The 23,785-nt window shown below is 33.9% G+C and overlaps 2 protein-coding genes across 10 annotated transcripts in view; one reads left to right on the top strand and one right to left on the bottom strand.

The window, feature by feature from the left end:
* Positions 1-8,992, bottom strand: part of LOC125673288 (uncharacterized) — a 57,562-nt gene extending 48,570 nt beyond the window's left edge. For all 6 annotated transcript variants that reach the window (XM_048909814.2, XM_048909817.2, XM_048909818.2 and 3 more), the window contains exon 1: positions 8,962-8,992. The gene's annotated coding sequence lies outside the window, so the exon portion shown is untranslated. The remainder of the gene's footprint in view (positions 1-8,961) is intronic.
* A 135-nt stretch (positions 8,993-9,127) lies between these two features.
* On the top strand, positions 9,128-15,445 carry LOC125673289 (interferon-induced protein 44-like). 4 transcript variants are annotated; one of them, XM_048909821.2, is made up of 7 exons: positions 9,128-9,188; positions 9,406-9,448; positions 10,636-10,653; positions 11,009-11,265; positions 11,388-11,531; positions 12,525-12,702; positions 15,035-15,445. In XM_048909821.2, exons 2-7 carry the CDS (start codon positions 9,427-9,429, stop codon positions 15,328-15,330), a joined length of 915 nt encoding a protein of 304 aa, XP_048765778.2. In that variant the 5' UTR covers positions 9,128-9,188; positions 9,406-9,426; the 3' UTR covers positions 15,331-15,445. The 4 variants fall into 4 exon arrangements, 3 of the variants coding, with proteins under 3 accessions (XP_048765778.2, XP_048765779.2, XP_048765776.2); XM_048909822.2 differs by lacking the exon at positions 9,128-9,188 and adding an exon at positions 9,253-9,268; XR_007369422.2 differs by lacking the exon at positions 9,128-9,188 and adding an exon at positions 12,912-13,149 and having other exon boundaries at positions 9,275-9,448; positions 15,035-15,167.
* Positions 15,446-23,785: the final 8,340 nt, after the last annotated feature.

Below are 23,785 nucleotides of genomic sequence, written 5' to 3'. Positions count from 1 at the left end.
GTATGTTGTTCCCACAACACAGTATATCATTTCAAAGTTGGGCGTTGGAATGTAATACATGTTTCAAGGCGAAAGAGTACAATGTGTTGAGTTAGTAGAAAACAAGGAAATTGGTATTTTTCACCAGGATAAGGCACTAAGCCATACAGCAAGACAAACACCATACAAACTGAACTTGCTTGGATTTGACTGGTTCAATCATTCACCATACTGTCTGAACCTAGCTCCAATGGATTTTGTCCTGCTTCCTTACTTGAACAGGGAACTGAGATTTTCGATTTTAAAAGAGTCGAAACACAATACGATGTAGATCTTTGCTCGTATAGATAAAACCTGGTTCACAAAATGTTTCAAAAGTTGGTTGATTGTCAAGAAAAGTGTTAAGCATAATGGAGACTATTTTGAAAAAAAAAATAGAAGGATACCTGTTTTACTTTCTTCAGGGAAAACACTTTCAATGAGATAAAAAAAAAATGCAGAACCTTTAAAAACAAAATATTTGGTATTGAATATGCTATGCCCATGTTTGTCAGTTTACATGTACTACCGTGATGTATATAAAGAATTCCATTTGAAAATTAAGGAAACATGAGTTCTCTTGTTTGAGCAAAAGTTTGATTTATTGAATGCTCTACATTAAAATAAGGATGATTTCGAAGACGTTTTAATTAACATTTGATATAAACCCGGATTTAGTGGATATCCGTACGTTTGCTCTCCGGGGTTTTCTGTTTTTTGTTTTTATTTTTCTGTCACAAATCAAGCTCAATGTTGTTTTGTAGTTTGTTTGTGGGTCAATATCTCTGACATGTTGCAAAGTTCATTCATTTCATCCTCTCTTGTACATGTAAGACTTTTCCATCTTTATTTGAAATTCATTGTCATATATAGGATAAATTATTGTTTCAATTATATATCCTCTTTACTTTTGAATGAGGGCCTCTAACTTTACAAAGTGTTGGTATGGATATTGAAAATGTTCTTGTGGCAAATATTTTGATTTTATTTACTTTCGAAAAGAAAATTAGAGGTTGTTGAACTTAGTCAGGTTATAGGCTGGTTGTTTGTTTAACACCCCGTTCTGGAATCTTTCACTCATATAGAAAGGTCACCATGAACATTAAAGGGCTGCAAAATTTAGGCCTATGCTCGAATCTTACGACTTTTGAACAGGGGGGGGGGGTCTATATCGTGTCACAACTACTGTGATACTGGGCCACGGTTTTTGCGGTCTCATCCGAACTATCACACTATTTAGTAGCCGATTACGACAGGCAAGTGGTGCTGATGACCTATTCAAACTATGAGTACCATGTGGAGTCCGTTTTAGGTAATATTACAAAACGAGTACATGGCTTGTTCGATTTACGTGTCTCATAGCTTTAAACCGGGGCTTTCTTAGTTTATGAATTGGTTGTATGGATATTGAAGTTGTGCACGTGGAAAGGGTCTTTATTGTCTTCATTTTCCAAACAACATGTTCAACTTCGTAAGTTATGTGGGGATATAATAAGTTCGCAAAGAAATTGAAGATGTGTGTATTGCAAAGATTTAAATCCCCCATAATTTTCTAATTTTCTTTGATTGATTGATTCTATATTGTTTAACTTTCCTCTCTAGAATTTTCCACTTATATGGAGACATTACCATTGCCAGTGGGACTTTTTCGCATTTCATAATTAAGTACTGAAACGGGAGTATACAATGATCAACACATACACACACAAACACACACACAGAGTAGGTTAAGTGGTTTCTTTGAATATGGGGTGTGTTGCTTGCCGTGGTAGTTCAGAATTCTTACATATATTCATACTGGTCGATCAATGTTTACCCAACAAGTTGTCACTTTTAAATAACAATTGACCGCCTACATCGACCATATGGGTTACCATTTCAGACTATTTTACAGTAACCTTTTAGAAACTTCTTATCAATACGTTTCAAAGAGATTTAAATAGTAGACAACAATAAAAGGCGTAAAATTGAAAACGGATTAAAAAATGATTAAATACGATATTCTTAAACTAAAGATACATAATTGAAATAAAAGAACGTGTATGTTACAGCTTGACGATGGCTGATGTTACCTTGGGTAAAGATCTATAACTCTTTCGGCATGTTTGCTAATGGAAAACAAATCCCCTACAAAAGCTGATGACAGGTGCATTATGTCCATTTTCCTGTACTCCGGTTTTCTTGTCGACATGAATATCTGGCATTAAGGAATATTTCCCTCATGCATAGCTATGATCCTTAGACCAATTTGACTCCAGTCTTTGGCACTTTATATTTTTTTTTTGAATTCTTACAAGTTTATTGTTATTTCGGATCTCCAATATCTGGGCTTGAGCATCACTGAAATTACGTTATTTGTCGAAATGCAAATCTGGTGCTTAAAATGGGTACCGTATAAGTTTTACATTACAACTCCTGGGTCAAGGTCACTGCTGGTGGACTGTTAGTCCCCGAGGGTCTCTACAGTCCAGTAGCTACGTACTTCTTTACTACCTTGAAAATTCGAATGTATGTTTAATTGATGTGATAATATCTAGAAATGCATTTCAAAATGAAGAAGTATCTCCCTCATGTATAGCTCTGATCCTTAGACGAATTTGGTTCCACTCTTTTGCACTCTGTTTTTTCTTTTAGTTCTTACAAGTTTATTGTTATTTCGGATCTCCAAAATTCCGGCTTGGGCATCACTGAAGAGAGATTATTTGTCGCAATGCGCATCTGGTGCATCAAAATTAGTACATGTTGACATACAGGGAACACATAACACATATGTAGAGGAACGTGAACAATATACGATATCATCCAGGAATATTCAATCTTCAAAATAATTCGTTTAAAATAAAGTTGGATATCGACAAAAGTAAATTATTTTTCGCATTTTAGTGTAAAAATGTACAATACTGTTTAACTGTATGTACCGGTCAACAGGAGATGCTTACTCTTCCTAGGCATCTGATCGCACCTTTGGTATGTCCTGGGTCCGTGTTTGTCCAACTTTTTATTCTATATTACTTTCAGGAGTTATGAGATTGATCACTGTTCGTTATGAAAGGCGAAGATAACGAACAGTAATCAATCCTTATCTTAATCGTTATCTTCACCTTTTATGTTAGCGTAAAAATGTCGAATATTTATATGATTATTTACATGATTATTTACTTTCTTATCTAACATAATGTATTAAAATGTGTACCTAAAATTGGGATTTATTACACAATTTATTTTTCACTTCGTTTTCTTATGTCTACAATACTTTTTACATCGGTAACGACACGTTTAGCAAATGGAAAATATAGATAGTTGCTAGAGGTACGTACATTCAAATCATATTTCTATCATTATCATAATAATGCAAGGTGAAGATATCGAACAGTGATCAATCTCATAACTCCTACAAGCAATACAAAATAATGATATGATTTGAATGTACGTACATCTAGCAACTATAAACTATATCCCATTTGTATGAAAAATGACCGATGTGAACCAAGAAAGGTGATAAAAAGGTTTACAGAAATATTAACACAAGGTGTTTATTTAAGGAATGACTTTAATTCTGGGGCAAGTTATACGAGTATAACCTGGTTTGGGTCAGTTTACGCTTTATAATCCGCGAAGCGGATTATGAAAAAGTGACAAAGATGGTAACCTTCATTTATCAAAATGTACATAAACTCGGAAAAATACAAGTCAACCAAGCCGCGCAATGATTTACTTGGCAACAGCGACACGAAGCGTCTAGCTGCGAAGCCAAAGGAGGCCATTTTTAATCGTAGTTCTACGGAGCCTAGCCATTTATCAAAATATTTCATCGAAAGTGAAGTTTATCATGATAGCAAATATGTGTAGACTATCCATGTAATGCGTATTTCACTGATCTTTAGGAAATTGCATTGTTTAGGCCTACCCAAAATAAATCTTCAAATATCAGAAAATGCAATAATTTACGGCTTTCAACTCTGTGAAAACTTTTACTAAATGAAAACTTACCCTTGTATGCAATGTTGTCGCTAATAGTAAATCCGACACAAGAAAATATGTAAGCAAGTAACAAATAGCGATCCACATGTCAATGTGTCTGACGTCATGTGATAAAATGTGACGTATGAATTTTTGTTTGCTTTGTTGAAAAACGGATCAAGGAATGAAACAACGCACCCCCTCCTTTTCCCCAGTGAGAAATGTATTTCAAAATGAACAGGGTAATGCTTACTTGGCAAATTATTAATTCGAATATAATATCTTTGTTTTAATCTATTAATAGCATTATTCGACCATACATACAAAGATGTTTAACAAAGGTGATTTGCGTACAAGTAGGCCTAGATGCTAATATTGACAACGAGAAAACAGCATGTGTATCAAACGGAAGTATCTTATTGTACACGTTGGCTTTCTATTCCATAGAAGTTGAGAGAGAGAGAGAGAGAGAGAGAGAGAGAGAGAGAGAGAGAGAGAGAGAGAGAATAGTTCCGACAGCTGGTTGTCAAGGGGGTGTGTCCCCATACCAAACCAGGTTATACAAAAATAACTTGCGTTCCTCAATTGGAATTTGACCAATTAGAGACAAGGATACAATAAGGATTAAATTATATTGTAATAAATTCATAAAGGATATATGTACATATATGCATAAACAGTACATCATATAGTGTAGCTATAAGATGGTTATTAGACATGCATTAAGTTCAATTTCAATTGTATAGACTGGATGGTTGAATTCATCGTGGTGAGAAAATGCATTTAAAGTGTATGCTAACAAATATTATGTAAACCACAGGCACCTGAAGTGTGGATAGCTTGTATAGATTTTATGTACATACCTCCTTTCTAGAAAGAAATAATTCTTATACAGAACCAATAATTTATCCAAAATATGTTATTTCCCCACCGATCGCCCTCATAAGTTCTTCTGAATAGTCAGTTGCAACCTTCTGTAAGCTTTAGAGATGGCCACTTGGGAAATACTAATATACATGTATGTAAAGGTGTGCAACAAATCATGTAAACAAACAGGGGGCTACTTGCTTCGAGACCGATTTACGGGGTATAAACCAACTTTATCGAAGGGATTTCTGCAAATATGTCGTCAGGCTAATGTAGTTCTACTAATATCTTTCATCTAAATCCCATGTCATTTGTTACATTTGTCGTATTCTACCATTTACTTCATCGTACCCGAGCTTTTACCTCCATTGACAGCCTTAAAGGAGGTTGTGATATCACTTTGCGTCTAGAAAGAAAGGGGAGCTATGTACATAAAACCCATACAAGCTATCCACACTTTAGGTGCCTGTGATGTAAACAAGTGTATGATATATAATCGAGTCTTTTAAAATTCAAGGTAACTTCCAATTTCTTAAAATCTAATAACTCTCCCACTTAACATGTTTTCTAAACTCTTCACTTTTGCTTAATAACTATAGATATTCAAGTTTGCAGTAGAAAACATACTGTTGCAATTACTTCCCAATCATTTAGTCTGGATCATGTTTTAAATAATTTGCACGTTAGGATCATGCATCTATATATTCTATTTGGTTATCAAATTGTCTTTGACTTAAATAGGTTCCACGTTGAGTATTTAAGTTGGATGTCAACATCATTAAAATGCATTTTGCAAGTAAGATGTCTGGTAATGACTTGATTAATTCAATGATGACTTGTATATTGTGCGATATCACGTTGACATATTTATAATGTATGTACTAAAACTCTGGCAAAGAAGCTGAATTGCGAAAATGAAAATCGCCATAATGTCATACACAGTAAATCACGAGCCCAAGATTGTGCAGTTTTTCAAAGTCATCTTTGAATTTAAGATTGCATTTATTCGTAATGAAATTAAGAAATGAACGTTGACAGTAAAACTATAACGTTAACATAATTATTTATCATAATTATTTTTATCTTTCATAATAACAGTCACTTTCATTGGTCGATGGCTGCTCACGTAAAGGGAGCCAATTCGTGATGTCTCCCTCACATGCATGGTGACAACTGTGTTGTCTTCCTTTCGAAGATAAAGTTGAATTGCACAAGCAAGATAGTTCTATTGAAAATTAATCAAAAATATGCGGGAATGTTAATCAATAAATTCTAATTGCGACTTCAGTGTCAAAATGAACGGTCAAAGTAAAAAAGAAAAAAAAAAATTCCTATTCTAATGCAATTTTTTTTATTTCACGTTCTTGGTTTGAAATACGTTACATGTACTCAGTCATGTAGATGTGTTTCGTTAGATAACATTTTTCTCCTGATGAGTGAGGGGAAACTATCCCCTACGAAATATATATATATATATATATATATATATATATATATATATATATATATATATATATATATACATTATAATTACAGTGATAATGATAAAATATCCCCTGGACTCTCACAGCTTCAATATTTTTTTATCAACATTTTCAGATAAAGAACTACTGCAAAATTTTGGAATTCGATAGAATCATCAATATACTTATGATATCAGAGTAGTGAATGTTGTGCACGAGACTTTAAGCTAAATAATGAATTTAAAGGAAAAGAATGACATGCACTCAAGTATAATATGTACACTCCCTTTTAAAGACAATGATATTGCATAAATGTGAAGGAAATTTCACTGTTGATTGTTTTTCTTTGGTTTCTTTGATATATCAGTAAACATATCATAATGAAAAATGTAGACATAATAGAATACCAATTTTATAAATTGTGTTGTAAAGCAAAATTTAATTGAATCAGTATACATCACATCATTGATACTTTAATGTATATGCATTTTTTTTCCAGAAAAGTGTACAAATGGAACTAATTCACAGCAGCCTTACATACACGCATACATTGATCGTAGAGCTTCACCTGAGGAATGTTACTGTTAGTTAATGCAATATGCATGCATTCTCAGTTATCCAATAGCGATTTATTTGGTTCATTGTGAAACTCAATTAGGACTCTTAAACTTATGAAAGGCATATCTATCTGTGAGGGTAAAATGGCTCAAATGGACCTTATGGTCCACGGGTCACTTTCCATTGATATTGATTATTAATTGAAATCTACGATTGTTATTTAACATATTCGGTGTATTTTACTGGATAATGATATCAATTTCTATAAAAAATGTGTATAGATAATATATTGTGGCCAGTTATTAACAGACATTGTATGAAAAATAACCCAATATTTTTGCAATAATTGTGCGTTCAAAAAGGTCAATTGCAAGACCACATACTTAAGATTAGTTTTAAATGGCTCATAGAAACATTCTACTATTGTGATGTTGAATTCCCAAACAGGTGATTATGGAATGCTTAAATATGTACGCTATAGAAAGGTAAGTATTTTGTATCTGCTGATGGTATCTCTTAAAATTCATTTCCGGGAGGGAGTGGGCAGGGTTACAAAATTTGACATAGTTTCAGATTTAACCTTGTTTAGTACTCCTTTTTATATTTAATATTTTAGATAGTACTTTATATATTGTAAAAATGAAATAAAATAAGAAATTTTATGAGCAGGAATTTTTGTTGTCAGAAAATACATGTCTAATAGTGTCGAAGAAACGCCATATTAAGGGTAAATTTGCTCAATTACAGAGGCAAATTATCCTAATGTTTTCCTTAGATGCATTTTGAATGTCTAATGAATGTTGATTCTTTAACTGTGTGTGTTTAGCTTGCATAAGTATATATGGCAAACAATATTTCTGGTGTCCATGGAATCTTTATTTGTATCTGCAGTGATTTGCTCAATTTTGGCATTCTTTGTCTCTAGAGGCTGCAAAATAGGGTATTTCAATTTTATTTCCCTCCCAAATTAACCTGATTACTTACGTTGATTTTTTCATATGTTTAGGAAAAAGTCCATATATCATGATGAAAAAGATTGAGAAAAATTCAATGAGCGGTTCTTTAGGGGCTGGCTATCGATAGCTACCTTAACATATATATCTAATATATTTATGACATTGACTGTAAAACAAACTATTGTATTAAGTTGAGGGCAATATTGATTTCACCCCTAGAAAATAGAATTATCTGCAGAAAAATTTGTTACGAATTTGTTGACGAATTGAATAAAAGAAAATTAGTATGCTACAAGTCAGTAAATATTCGATATTATTTTAACATTCAGATTCTTCAGGATAATAAAATTGTTATGGACTGTTTAGCAGGGAGATTTTAAAAAAGTATCAAGTACAAGTAGGGTTTTCCCCTCTGGCGCATAGGCATTATCGGGTTTTTTATTGTTTTTTTCCCCTGCAAATTTCTAAACCCGTCGACACGTTTTGCTTTCTCTTTGAAATGATGAGAAATGAATTTCAGTTTTTAACTATTTCATTCTTGAAATGCTTATATTTATCTATATGTCTATGTTATCTACGACTTCATGAAAAAATAGAAATTACTTATTACTTGTTATAGTGTGGCAATTAGTCGGTCTGCACACTCTGTGAACAAACATTAACCAGCGCAATTTATAGATGTGATGCCCATCACAAGTCTATGTATCGACAGTCACACTATGGGCGATATTTATTGAATATTGGACATAGCGTCAGTTCACGTTATACGTTGCTAATTACAAATCACTGGTAAAGTAAAACATTAAGATATAAAAGTCATTTCAATCCTATTGTGCATCGATACCATACATATTATGGTAGTGGATATAGTGGATACGGGTATTATTAATTAAAGTGAAAAACCCAAGAAATTATTTTTAAGAATTACGTTTGCTATGTTAATGGACGGGAAATAAACGTAGATATAATACTTCAGATATAACGTTTTTGAAATCCTATAATTATTTTTTTTCGCTTCAATTCTGTACATCTAGACAATTTCAATCGTTTGACGAATTCTACGACACATTTTCAAAAATAATAACAAGAACTTTGTTAAACATAATTGTAAAGAAATTAGAGATAAAAGTGATTCTTACCTGTTCGGTTTGACTAGCAAGAGGCTTGCACGAATTTCAAGGTTAGCTATAAAGCAACGGTATTTCTATAATTAAAAATATCAACCAATAGAAATATACTACCTAGAAATTGCCATATATGGTATCAAAATTTTGAGATATTAAGTGTATGCGCGCGGTGATTCTTGTATAAAGCCATTGAAAGCATACAAAAGAGAACCAGTGAGAGGTTGGATTCTATGTATCGGGTATAATTTGCTATATTTTGTCTTGAATATTTGTAGAACGTAACTGAATAATTTATCATTCGTAGAACGTATTGACTCACGTAATATTCTGTATTTTTAAGGGATTTAGTTTGCATATCTAGTATTTTGGCAGGGAAAGAAAATTATGTGTCTTTAATTAGACCAATGTTTGATATGCTAATTTCAAACTTATATTTTAATTTTGAATTCCAAACAGAACCCATTTTAGAAAAATCATATGGGAGGATCTGAATCAAAAGGTAAGGAGCCTTTATGTATATTATTTTGTTGTTGTTTTTATAATACGTATTTCATATTAAACCTAATTTCATTGGATATTGATTTAAAATAGAAAATAATTTGTTTTTGCAGAAAATAAATGTCGGTAAATAAAACTACAAATTAACCAGTGTATATGTAACAATTGTAGATACTTTACAAAATTAGTAAGCAGATTTGATAATGTAGAGGAGTAGCTGAAAATTCGTAAATATTTAAGATGAATTCGATGGAAAATCCAATTAACATTTTCGGTGAATACTTTCATAAATCAATTTCTTGATGAAGTTGACTATATTTTAGATTTCGAAAGACAATCGCGTAATTGATAAATATTTACAACTAGTTTGAAGTAACACAGAACACACGGTAATGTTGATGGATTTTTTAAACTCATATTAAAGTAATATTAGCTCTAAATTTGACAATTCTATCTTGTTTTAAAAATGTGCTACCAGGATATATTGGTATGTAACTGTAACTATTATTACTACTAAACTTGTCTCGTGGGGATCCAGATTAAAGTAGGTCCTCCGTTTCCCTAGTCGTAAGAGGTGATTAAATCGGGTAGCCTTTCGGATGAGATCGTAAAAGCAGAAGCTCTGTATCAAAAACTGTGTGGCACGAGAAAGGTTTCTTTTTGCTCAAAGGTCGTAAGTTCCGAGTATAACTTTGCCTCCCTTCACCAGGAATAGTGACTTATCCATATGAGTGGACAATTCTCGAGCGGAACGTTAAACAAGATATAACCAACCACGGAACCAGTACACGTATAACTAACTTTAAAATTGTTTGAAAAGGCTTTATTGAATATGTAGTATTGTAAAAATAAATTTCATACGGGAAGACAATGATATAATTTTACTTCATCCAGAGCCTCTGAATAGATTTTATAACACAACGAAAGTTTATGAACCTTATTTTATTCTGTCATTGAAATAGCAAATCACAAGTTCACAACAAGAAACCCCAATACCAAAATAGCAGCTACTTATGGTTCAAGTATACGCGATACTCTCATTGGGGTTCTGCTGTGGTACTCATTGATTTTGATAGCGGGAATGCTGCATATTTGCTTTCTATGTTCTATTCCTTATGTTTTTGCTCAGTAAATCGAAATTTCGAATTCATTGATAGAAGTACTAACGGAAGTTTTACTTTTTTATAGAACCACCAGCACCTACAGGTAAATACAATAATTACTACTTGAGAAAAAAATGTCCAACCTATATTTGCCAGCCATTTCATGTAATGTATATCATTTACGTCATTGTTTCTATTTGAAAAACTAAACTTAAATTGTGTATTGCAGATTTAAGGTAAAATGCGCGTTAGTGCACTGGATTATTATGCAATTTCATAATAATTACCAACAACTGTTGGTGTTTTTATATGATGAAGAATTTGGATGTAGCCAATGCTTTACCTGTTAAACAATTATTAAAAAGGATCCAACTTGTAAAAGATAACACTAATATCATTTTTAAAGTTTTGTTTCAAGCGTTTTCATTGGTTTTAAAATGAATCAATTTTATTTATAGGACCTCCTCCTCTAATGGGCAAGCCTTGGAGGTCACACATTGAATGGGATGATCTGAACAGAAAACAGCTTTTGGAGGGCATAAATACCTTTAAAGTGAAAGGTGGAGTAAAGTATCTGAACTGTTTGTTGCTAGGACAAGCAGCATCTGGTAAAACATCTTTTTTTAATACGAGTTATACAGCATTGAAAGATGAAGGAAGAATCATATCTCCTTTAACTGTCTTCAAATCCAGTGGGTCAAGTGTTACTACAAAGGTGAATTCGATTGATCTTTCAGTTTCTTCATCTAAAAGCTCTAGTTTGTTTTCCATGCAAAACCCTTTTAAAGGTTTTGTTCACTGTGTAGTAATATGATTTTATTTGTCTCAATTTATAAGTTTGAAACACATCCTCTCCATACCAAACGGAACAAGGCTTTACAATTGCGCATCTTTGATTGTCGCGGACTTCATGATATACAGGGCGTCACAGCAGAAGATATTAACCTCATTGTTGATGGTCATGTCAAACACGGATATCAGGTATTTTTCGCAATATCTTCTGTACCACCAGCATAAATGTAGGGATAATCTTTATTAGTTTGTTTCACACTTTGTTAGTTATTATAGGATTAAACCTTCTTGTTGAAGAATTTATCGATGTGCAAATTCCGGGCATTTTACTCACAAACTGAATAAAAGTGCGAAGCACTTTTATGTTACGTTTGTGAGTAAAATGTCCGGAGTTTACACATCGATAAATTCTTCAAAAAGAATGTTTGATTCTTACAATTCCAATTCATTCACTTTACTAACAATTGCAAATTTGAATAGTTTCCCCGACTATGTTATTTGTTTTAAAGCATGTATGAATACATTGCGTTTTTAGATTTATTGATGTATAAACTCTTGTTCAGCTTTATTTTTGTCCAATCAAAACAATTGTAATACATAACATTGGAATTATGATTTTGTTATTGCCTATAACGCAGTCTGAAAGAAAAAAGCAGATGCTCCAATTGAAGTTGATGTTGAGAAAGAAGTATGGCCACAGATATAAACTTTCAACGTGGTAAATGACAAATGAAAGGTGAGGATAACGAACAGTGATAAATCTCATAACTCCTATAAGCAGAATACAAAAACAAGAGTTGGACACACACGCTCCCCTGAATATATTAGATGTGAGATCAAGTGCCTAGGAGGAGTAAGCACCCATTGTCAGCCGGTAACAGATGCCGTGAGCCCTATATCTTGATCGGGTAATCAGAGTTATTCATAGTCAAAATCAATGTACCAAGAATGGCCTAACAATCGGCATTAAACACGCCAGACAACATTTCACCCAATGATGGGTTGTACTGGCAAATTGTATCGTTATAACAATCAGAGAATTTGCGAAATGCTGATTTTAAACGATGAATTCGGTAAAAATGGCGGCATGTTTTGGCTATAAAAAAAGTCATTTGATTATCAAATATTTCCTGAACGAATTAGATACGTACTAAAATGTTTAATATTTTGTTGTATACTTAGATCAATCCAGTGAGTTCAATAAGCCACAAAGATGTTCACTACCGAAAGACACCAAAACTAAAGGATATGATGCACTGTGTGGTGTACGTAGTAAACGCAGAAAATCCAGCAGCAGCGCTAGCAGGTGAAGCTGCCGAGGAGATATTTAGAGATATTAGAGCCAAACTTGGAGAACGACGTAAGCAATAAAGCTTGATTAATTTAATCACATCTTTGTTTGGCATAGTTTTATGCCCCTTCAAAAATGTTTCACTCATATCGAGATGTCAGAAGCATTAGGTAAATTGGAAAAAATCTATAATCTCATATTAATCTCTTTTTATTAGATCTTCATTAAACTATTGCACTCTCACTTCATTTGATGTATATATAATTGAATTACTACAGACAGTCATCTAAGAATGTCTCGAGCAAGGAGTAAAGTATATTCGTGAAAGGTGAAGATAATGAACAGTGATCAATCTCAGAGCTCCGTTGGACAAACAAGGACCTTTGGAAATACCTTCACATATCTATAATTTACTAACATTTCCCTGTCAAAAAATTAACTGGGTTCACATTGTGTATTTTTCTACTTCAGTCTGTTCCATTGAATTAGAATCATTCTAAGATTATATTATCACAGGTATGTCTAATAGAATCAGTGCACGGTTTTTCTAATTGGAAACTATCAATTGCATTTACAATATAACATGACTTTATACAGTGATATCCACTTTTAATGGTTGTAGGTTACTACAATTGATCAATAAATATGTACAATTAAATGAGATTTGTATAATTCTAATTGAATGCATGAAAGGTTAAGATAAAGAACAGTGATCAATATCATAACTTGTATAAGGAGTACAACATAAATAATATATTTGGGCAAACACGAACTCATGGACATAAGAGGTTTGGGATTCTGGTGTCCAGGAAAAGTAAACATCCCCTGTATACCGCGATATGTTTTGTTATTTTAATTTCTTTGGAAAGATCAGTTTAATAATTTATCCAATAAATTGATATTTTCAATGAAAGATGGATATAACGAAGAGTGATCAATCTCATAACTTCTATAAGCAATACAAAATAGATTGTTGGGCAAACACGGACCCCTGGACACACCAGAGGTGGGATCAGGTGCCTAGGAGGAGTAAGCGTCTCCTGTTGAGCGGTCACACCCACCGTGAACCCTATATCCTGATCAGGTAAATGGAGCTATCCGTAGTCAAAATCAGTGTGCCAAGAATGGTCTAACAATGGATATGAACTGTGTCAGACAGCTATTTGACCTAATGAAAGGTAATATTGACGAACTAGATCGTTATAATGACCACATAATTTGCGAAATGATGACTTTAATCGAGACTGTTGAAACCCTTGTACCATCAACTTCGTTGTCAATAGCTTGCCTCGATTTAAAAACTGACTATACGCAGAACAAGCTCTTATGTATCGAATCAGCTGAGAGATATAAACACCATATGCAGAACCTGGTGATAATGGAATACTGCTACATAAATATGGGAAGTTGATGATGGGGAAGTTGACAATGGAGAAGCTGAAATCATCCCATTTTTCATACAGTTGAGTTGTCAGTTTGCCGTTAATGTCTATTTTCAATAAAATATATAAGTATGAAGCAGAAGTTGACGCTTTTGTGCTGTCTTTTATTTCGAACTCGCAGGGATATATCGAATCGACATATGAATGAAAGTTATTATTGTTTACATGCAAATCCTTGTCGATATATCTAAATGTAGACTTGAAGGTCACAGCAAGAGATTTCTTCCCGCGGATAAGCTTTCAATTCATTATATTTCTTTTCTTCTTTAAATCAAAAAGTTTTTAAAACGAGCCAAGTTACTGTCAAATACGTTGATGTGACAGGCGTGTCAACAGTCTCATTCAAAGTCAGTATTTCGCAAATTATATGATCCTTAAAAAGATCGAGTTTGCCAAAACAACTTATGATTTGGTCATATGCTGTTTCACATGTTTCATACCAATTGTAGGATAGTTCTTTATACACCAATTGTGACTATGGATTACTCTATTTACCTACATAGGGTTCAGTCGGTTTTTACCCATACACATGGGTTGTTTACTCATTCTAGGTACCTAACCCCCCCTCCGGTATATATGAGAGTCCATGTTTGCCTAACTCTTAGTTTTGTATTTTTCATAGGAGTTATAAGACAGTTCAATATATTTTCCTTTTCTATCAAAACATTTATTTTTTTTATCTAGAGATTTTAACTATTTCTATTTGAATTAGAAATACGGACATATTTGATTGAAATGGAATTAAAGATATATTCACCTTTCATCTCCAAATAAATAAACTGTTCTCATAATTCGATTATGTAATGTCTTTAATTCCATTCAAGACTGTTCTTTCTTTTCTTTGTTAACATGTACAGCGTATGCTATTATTTTAAAAACCTTTAGAATATCAAACTGAAATGCTTTCAAAACTGATAGCTTAAAAATAGAATGCATGGTTTGCATGTTTTATTATTCAGGTGTTCGTCAACTTGTTCTAATGAACAAAGTGGATAGGCTTCGAGCTTCTTTAGCAGATGATATATCAGACTTGTTTCGAAGCGTGGAGGTTAAGAAGAAATTATATGCTGTCGCCAAGTTCATGAATCTACCAGAAATGCACGTGTTACCCATGTCCAACTACCATACTGAGCCCGTACCGACCCGAGACAAAGACGTACTTGCACTGACAAATCTAAAAACTATTATGGACTGTGCGAATGATTTTGTTCACGATGCTTGCGATAAAAACACGCCATCAAAATTTTATAAATGATGCAATCACCTGAGCAATTTAAGAGTGGTTGAACTTTTTTTTTGTATATTTATGTACCATTTTCTGTTTTCATTTACAACCACTACACATGTAATAAAGATGGTTTGGAAGTTTTGATATGATCTTTTAGTTTATGACCCTTCCACTTTGATTGATTTCTGGACAGATATACGTTGCATCAAACTGGCATACAAGTATATCAAATAACCTCTTATGAGTAATTTTCAAGGAAATGTCATACGAAAAAAAAAATAAACAAATAATTACCATGATAAAATTGTAAAAAGGGGTTTTCTACCTTCGTTATGGTATATATAGTTAATATGAAGGCTTAATGACGGCTCTACACAGCTAAAACCTATTTTTAGCCAAGCAATTATATGATCAATAAAACAATTACATGTAATGAAATCTTCTAAATTTTCATGAAAATCCGTCACTTCTTCATAACAAAAAATTGCATTCTATGAAAAGTGAAGATAACGAACAGTGATCAATTTCTTACCTCCTATAAACAATACAAAATACAGAAGTGGGCAAACACGGACCCTTGCATATACCAGAGGTGGGACCAGTATACCAGAGGTGGGAACAGGTGCTTAGGCGGAACAATCATCTTTTGTCGACCGATCACACCCACAGTGAGCCCTATATCTTGATCGGGTAAACGAATTTATCCGTAGTCAAAATGAATGTGTCACGAACGACTTTACAATCGGTATGAAACACATAAGAGAGCAATTGACCCATTGATAGGTTGTATTGGCAAACCAGATCATTATAACGACCATATAATTTACATGATTTCTTTTAGACTGGATATTAAACTGTATAAAACACACAACCTGTAGAATATACACATTTAAATGCTATATTAACTCCGATGACAACTACCCTGTAGAGAATCGAACTGATACATTGATATTGAAATAAAATCAAAGAAATAGGCATGTATGCGTACGGCTTTGTTCTAAAAAGATTGTTTTTTCATAAGACGGTGCTACTGACTGATGTTATCATTTGGAGTACACGCATAACGTGGTATATATTTAAAACGGAACTGGTGTAAAATAAAGGAATAAATCCTCAAATAAAGGATCGGCTTTAAATATTCCGCTAAACTGCCCTATCAAATAGCAAATATAAAACTTCCATATTAAATAATATCCATTCGAATACCTGGTATATGTTGTTTTTTTTGTTTTTTGTTTTTTTTTGTTTTTTTTGCTTATCACAATAAGAATGGACCAGGGAATTATACATCAACAGTAAATAGTTAGATAACTTGAAGACAGATAGATAAAGAATACATTTACAATTCCAGTTTAAAATGATTGATATTATCTGTTATAGCTATTTCAAATCACCATGTCGGTGTATCTAAATCTGTTATTTGCTTATCGTCTTAGCATGAAACCACATGGGATCGTGATTAATGACTGACGTAAATCCGTAGTCATCAAGGTGATATCTACCACAACTACTTTCCTGATTTTCTTTCTCCGATTTGATAGAGGATTGCAATTGAAAAAAGACATTAACGCCAAACTGACAACTCAACTGTATTACAAACGGGATGATTTCAGCTTCTCTATCATCAACAACATATGGTGTTTATCTCTCAACTGATTCGATACATAAGAGCTTGTTCTGCGTTTAGTCAGTTTTTAAATCGAGGTAAGCTACTGAAGGGTTTCAACAGTCTCGATTGAAGTCAGGATGTCGCAAATTCTATGGTCATTATAATGATCTAGTTCGTCAATACAACCTAGCATTGGGTGAAATGCTATCTGACATGTTTTATACCGATTGTAAAGCCGTTCTTGGCACACTGATTTTGACAACGAATAACACCGTTTTGCTGATCAGGATATGGGGCTGACGGCGAATGTGACCAATCGACAGTGGATGCTTACTCCTCCTAGGCACCTGATCCCAACTCTGGTGTATCCAGGGATCCGTGTTTTTCTAACTATCTATTTTGTATTACTTATAGGAGTTAAAAGATTGATCACTGTTCGTTATTTTCACGTTTCATCTATACGTTTCTGGAGGTATTATGTTTTCTCTCAAGTTTTGTTTGTCTTATCAATCTGGTTGTTTAGAACCACTTCAATTTTTGCAAAATCAACATCAGATACCAAACATACAGCTGAAATAAATCAGCAGGTTGAAATGAATTATCACCGATGTATAAAAAACAGCAGCAATATGACGCAAAACGTAATATTTTCTTTGCATCAACGCTAGATGCGTTTTATTCAAAGCTCGATTTGTGATTCACAACTTTTGCGAATCGCCATGTTTCTCAAAAGTGACAACAAACTTTTTTGAAATAAATTGTATGTAAATTATGTCTTGTGTTTGAATCTATCAAATGCTCGTTTTTTCAATCAGGTTGCTATTTCAGTCAACGTACTTGCGACCGAACAATTAGGGTTGATTCAATCCCTATAGGTTTGAGTTAGATCTGATTAGACAAGAAATTCACGTCAAGTGGCTTGCCGTAAATCAATAGCTGTGTGGTGTGTATATTGGATGGGTGCTGATAATACTTTGCATGTAAGGTAAAGCTAATTATAAGGACTATAATGCAAATAAGATTATCGAAATGCGTAATATCCATTAAAACTCCCCTTGTACGTATTCTGAACTTGTCCGTGTAATATATGGTTATATGTGATATCCACTGTGTAGGTTCGACTATGACGTCACATTTTGACCTGGTGTATTGCTTGCTACGGAAGAAAATAAACTATGTGAACAAAACAACTTCAGCAGTAGAAATAGATTGTCTTAATTGAGACAACATTAATGAAAGGCGAAAATAATAAAAAAAAAAATATTGATCAATCGGAAAACTCCTATAAGCAATACAAAAGAGAGAGTTGGTCAAACACGGACCTCCGGAGATACGAGATATGTGATGAGGTGCCTAGGAGGAGTAAGCACCCCTTGTCGAGCGGTGAGAATAGACAGTATTCTCCATCAGGCAGCTAAACAATCTATATCCAAGACATATGGTAAAACAATCAATCCTGCGTGAACTCACAACTTCACTCAAGCGAAGTAAGTGATTAGGAGAACCTTGAAAGAATTCCAACAGGGCTGAATATACAAACAACAATACAAAAGAGCATTAAGGAAAATAAGCACGTTATCCTGCACAAACAACGAATACATGGCAAAACACGTTACTCGCATACAAACCTCATAACGATCTGGAATCAGAGAATGAAACAGAATCTGTGTGCCACGAATTAACTAACAGTTGCTATGAAGCATATCTAACATTATTTTAGCCAATAATGGGTTGTATCGACAAACTAGATCGTTACAGAGGTAACTGTTGAAACCACTGTATCTGCCCAACTCTCTATTTTGTATTGATTTTAGGAGTTATGATATTGATCACTGTTCGTTATCTTTACCTTTCATTAGGATATATTTTCTTCTCGTGTAATTTTAAACTAGGATAATGTTGTTACAAACTTTGTTATTTAGAACCAAAAGAAAGTCCTCATGAAACCTATTTAATTATGTTCCCCAAACGAAGTTTGGGAACATATTGGTTTTACTCTGTTTCTTCTTATTATTAAGGTATTCCGTCTCAACGGAAGACCTTATAGTGATTCTTATGTTTCTTTTCCTCTCTTATTAAGGTCTCCCGTTACCAACGGAAGACCTTCTACTGATTGTACTGTTTATTAGGGTCTTTTTTTCCTTACCAATTTTTTGCAGAGGATTTCCCGGAGATGGCTTGATCGATTTGCTCCAAATTTTCAGGGTTGATGCGTTGCCATCTGAAATTTATACAGCCATTTCAATTTTTGAAAATTCACTTCCAATCGCAAGTTACGGCCGAATTTCCGTTTTTCAAATGACATTTTGTCCGGGCGTTTTCTCATAAACGGTTAAAGATTGAGTCTTCAAACTTTCAGGGATGATAGATGGTGACTTGTAGCTGTGCAAGAGGGTATTATCATTGTCATCCGTCACTTCCGGCCGTCACCGGAAGTGAACAAATGAAACGTCAAATTTCAAACTATTGCTTTTGAAACAAAACTTGCATAGATTAATTAAATATCTTTCGGCGTTTCAGAAAATGTTAGACTTACCGGAAGTTTAACCAGCAACTTCCGGTTTTTAGAGAAAAACTTTTAAAGAACGGTCTTTCTTTGTTCTCGTATATCTCGTTTACTTATGAACCATTTAATACGATATTTACAGATATTATTGACATTACCCATCTCGAAAGAACCCTGCACCACTCTCTCAAAATTCACTTCCAGTCACAGGTTGCGGCCGAATTTCTGTTTTTCAAATGATATTTTGTGCGGGCGTTTTCTCATAAAGGGTTTAACATTGAGTCTATAAACTTTCAGAGATGATAGATGGTAACTTGTAACTCTGTAACAAAGGTTTATCATTGTCATTCGTCACTTACGGCCGTTACCGGAAGTGAACAAAAGAAACGCCAAATTTCAAATTTATGCTTTTGAAACAAAACTTGCATAGATTCCGGCGTTTCTGAAAATGTTAGTCTTACCGGAAGTTTAACTAGCAACTTCCGGTTTTGGGAGAAAAACTTCGAAAAATAGGTCTTTCTTTGTCCTCGTATATCTCGCTTACTGATCAACATTTTTATACGATATTTACAGACACTATTGACATCATTAATATCAATAGAACTCTTTAATACTTTTTCAAAATTCACTTCCAATCACAAGTTACGGCTGAATTACCGTTTTTCAAATGACATTTTGTCTGGGCGTTTTCTCATCAACGATTAGAGATTAAGTCTTCAAACTTTCAGGGATGATAGATGGTAAACTGTAGCTGTTTAATAAAGGTTTATCATTGTCATCCGTCACTTCCGGCCGTCACCGGAAGTGAACAAAAGAAACGTCAAATTTCAAACTAATGCTTTTGAAACAAAACTTGCATAGATTAACTAGGTCTTTTGCAGCGTTTCAGAAAATGTTAGTCATACTGGAAGTTAAAAAAGCAACTTCCTGTTTTTAGAGAAAAACTTCGAAAAATTGGTCTTTCTTTGTCCTCGTATATCTAGCTTATTTATCAACATTTTAATACGATATTTACAGACACTATTGACATTATTAATATCAATAGAACGATTTAATACTATTTCAAAATAGATGGTAACGTATTTAATGGTCATCGTGCCAGGAGTAATGTAATAGTGCATAGACACATGAAGTGTGGATAACGTGTATAGATTTTATGTACATTCGCCCCCCCCCTCCCAATGTCTACCAAATGATAAAAATTAATACAGAACTAGCAATATCTTCAAAATATGTGATCCCCCCTTCAATCAACTTCATAAATCTGTGAACCATACAATTTGATCAGGTAAACGAATTAATCCGTGACCAAAATCAGTGCGTAAAGAATGATCAATTTAAAACTTTATTTTGCAATAGTTGGGGAAAGCAATGTCAATAAGTGATTGAACAGGTGAAGAAAGCTTTTATTTAAAGTAAATATTAACGACAAACTGACAACTCAACTTTATGACAAACGGGATGATTTCAGCTTCTCCATCGTCAACGTCCCATATTTATGTAGCAATATTCCATTATCACCTGCATATGATGTTTATATATCTTTCAACTGATTCGATACACAAGAGTTTGTTCTGCGTAGGGCCAGTTTTAAAATCGAGGCAAGCTACTGATAAATAGGTTAATGGTAGAGGGGTTTCAACAATCTCGTTTAAAGTCAGCATTTTGCAAATTGTATGGTCGTTATAACGATCTAGTTTGCCAATATGACCTTTTATTGGGTCAAATGCTGTCTGTCATGTTTCATATCGATTGTTAAACCCTTCTTGGTACACTGACTACGGATAACTCCGTTTATCTGACCACGATATAGGGCTCACGTCAAGTGTAACCGTTCGAGAGAGGGTGCATACTCCTCCTATGCACCTGATCCCACATCTGGTGTGTCCAGTGGTCTGCATTTACCAAACTATCTATTTTGTATTTCTTATAGGAATTATGAGATTGATCACTGATTGTTAGCTTCACCTTTCATTAATGATATCGTAGATTATTTAATTTTACGTTAAACACAGATTGGATTGCATTTTTGTAGATCCAGTGTTTCTTTGTGTATGTTTGTTGTCTGTTCATGCATCACAAACTTGCACAAAAGCTAATATGATCACACCTGATGCATATGTTTTCTGAGTTGATATTCTTGTTAAGCCGCAATGCCAAAGTCACACTTTCATAGGCGATCAAGAAGGAAAAACTAAGACAAAGACCATCTAAATCGGTGCATATTAAAGAATTAGCACGATCGCTATGCGAGCTCATCCTACATGCATTTATACAGCATTTGGGTTTTGCTTTACGAATAATTGATGTTCGTTTGAATTGATGAAATAAAAAAATATCTCCATTCTTTTTTTTTTTTTTGACTTCGGTCTTTAAAAGACGCATAGGGGCAACATAAAAATAAAAAAGCGTTTCTCAATGTATACCCCATCCGAAGATCTTCCAGTATCTATGAAAATGTATGCTATAAAAATAGATATTTAGCAGTATTCTCAGTTAGTAGAACATGTCGTCTGATCACCGCAATGTGCCAGGAACTATTACATATTGAAAAAATGATGTTGATACAAAACGCCACATTGGACCCAAAATGGAAACATACAGGAATTGAAATGTGACATAGTTTATCTAACAAGAGGTGCATGGACCTTAGTAATCTCCTGAGTATATTCTGTTTGGTCCTTTGAAATCATTGTGCTATATGTGTGTTTTAAGGCCGTCCGTTTCCAACAGAGATCTTACTATTACTGTTGAGTTTTATTGTTTGATTTCCCCCCCACATTTTTTTATGATAGACATTTGTCGAATATGCGATGGCTGATTTTCTTGAAATCCCATGGACGGTAGATATTTACAATGTACTTGAGCTCTTTAGTGTTTTTCTAATTTCTATTACGTCACTGATTGTGGAGGTATTTCTTCGTTTTTAGAGAGTTCGTCAACGAACGACACCAGGAACTATCTAACATATCAACTTGGAATTTTCAGTAATTGTAGAGTTGAGTTTATGATGTGACGAATCGCATTCCAATTTCTATAATTGCGTTTAGCCCCTGAGCTTGGTAGAACTCTACAAAGGGCCATACATTTTCTGTGCAAATTTTGCCACGTTTTACTGAATATCTCTTCACACAGAAATAATTTGTAAAGATATATAAAAGTTTTAATGGCCAGCCTCTTATAAAATATTTTCTAAATATCTCAAAAACTAAGGAACCCCCCCCCCCCCATAATTCATAAAGCAAAGTTGTTTGTTTTGACTTTCTGCACCTGCTGATGTTAGCAAAATAGACATTAATTACGTAATAATTGATTTATAGGAATTTTTTGTGAAATGTGAAGATAACGAATATTGATCGATGTCATAATTCCTATAAGTAATCAAAAATAGAGAGTTAGGCAAACATGGGCCCCTAGATATACCAGAGGTGGGATCGGTTGCCCAGGAAACGGCAAAATATATTCTCTCAATCTCTTAAACGAAACTGATCTCTTTAAATTTTGTCGAACTTTTCAAATTGGTATATGCACGTTGTAATTCAAATAAAGATAGCTATAATTCATTCAGGTTTTATTGATGCATTCGTTTGTTTCATTGAGATATGACTGCAATCTTTCTGAATGGGGACGGCGATGAAAATCAAGGAATTCAGAAAATCTCCATGTGGGATGAGTGATTGTTTTGAAATTGAGAGAACTGTGCTGGTCTGCAGTCAACAGGACAAAGTGTAACATAAACGTAGTGTTCTATTTTTTCATCTTCGCATATTTTGTTGAGGGTTTCAATTGTGCGTGGTGAAAATGCCTTTGTAGGATTCGAATTCAGCTGTCTATTCACTTCGGCTATGTGCAATTCTTGTCTAGAACGACTACGGTTGAGTCTTTGACTGCTTTCTTGATAATGATAAAAATAATAGCCTTTCTGTATCCAGGATAACACAATTGAGCATACAGCTAGTTTCCATTGATGACAATATCGTCACGGTTTTAAGTGATTGAAGGGTAGAATCTTCCTCGTTGTTGAGGTTGTCTCAAACATATGGTAGTTGAGACAGGAAATATTGGATATTGCAATGCGTCGATATACATGTATGATTCCGAGGCCCCACATTTTTCAGACCGACACTCCCTTGAGCTCTTTGGCTTGGTGATTGTTTGAGGATTATATGTTGAACCACCCTGTTGATATCTGCGCAAAAAGCGAATCATCATGCTTTGTGCAACATTGAAATCTTGCAACTGCAAATTTTGACACGCGTCGTGAAATAGCTTTACTACATTGTGCATCATTCAGACGTGATGGTTTTCAATAAGCGATTACATTTAAAGGTAACGCAATCAAATTACGAGAACTCATGCATTCGATA

This window comes from Ostrea edulis, chromosome 3 (assembly GCF_947568905.1).
Source record: "Ostrea edulis chromosome 3, xbOstEdul1.1, whole genome shotgun sequence".
Lineage (NCBI taxonomy): Eukaryota > Metazoa > Mollusca > Bivalvia > Ostreida > Ostreidae > Ostrea > Ostrea edulis.
This window is presented reverse-complemented; position numbering and strand designations above follow the sequence as displayed.

Excerpts from the sequence above, each read along its gene's own strand:
- LOC125673289 (XM_048909821.2), top strand. The coding sequence starts at position 9,427 with ATGGGAGGATCTGAATCAAAAG. Across the intron at positions 11,532-12,524 it reads ATGTCAAACACGGATATCAG|ATCAATCCAGTGAGTTCAAT; the intron begins GTATTTTTCGCA and ends TTGTATACTTAG. Across the intron at positions 12,703-15,034 it reads AGCCAAACTTGGAGAACGAC|GTGTTCGTCAACTTGTTCTA; the intron begins GTAAGCAATAAA and ends TTTATTATTCAG.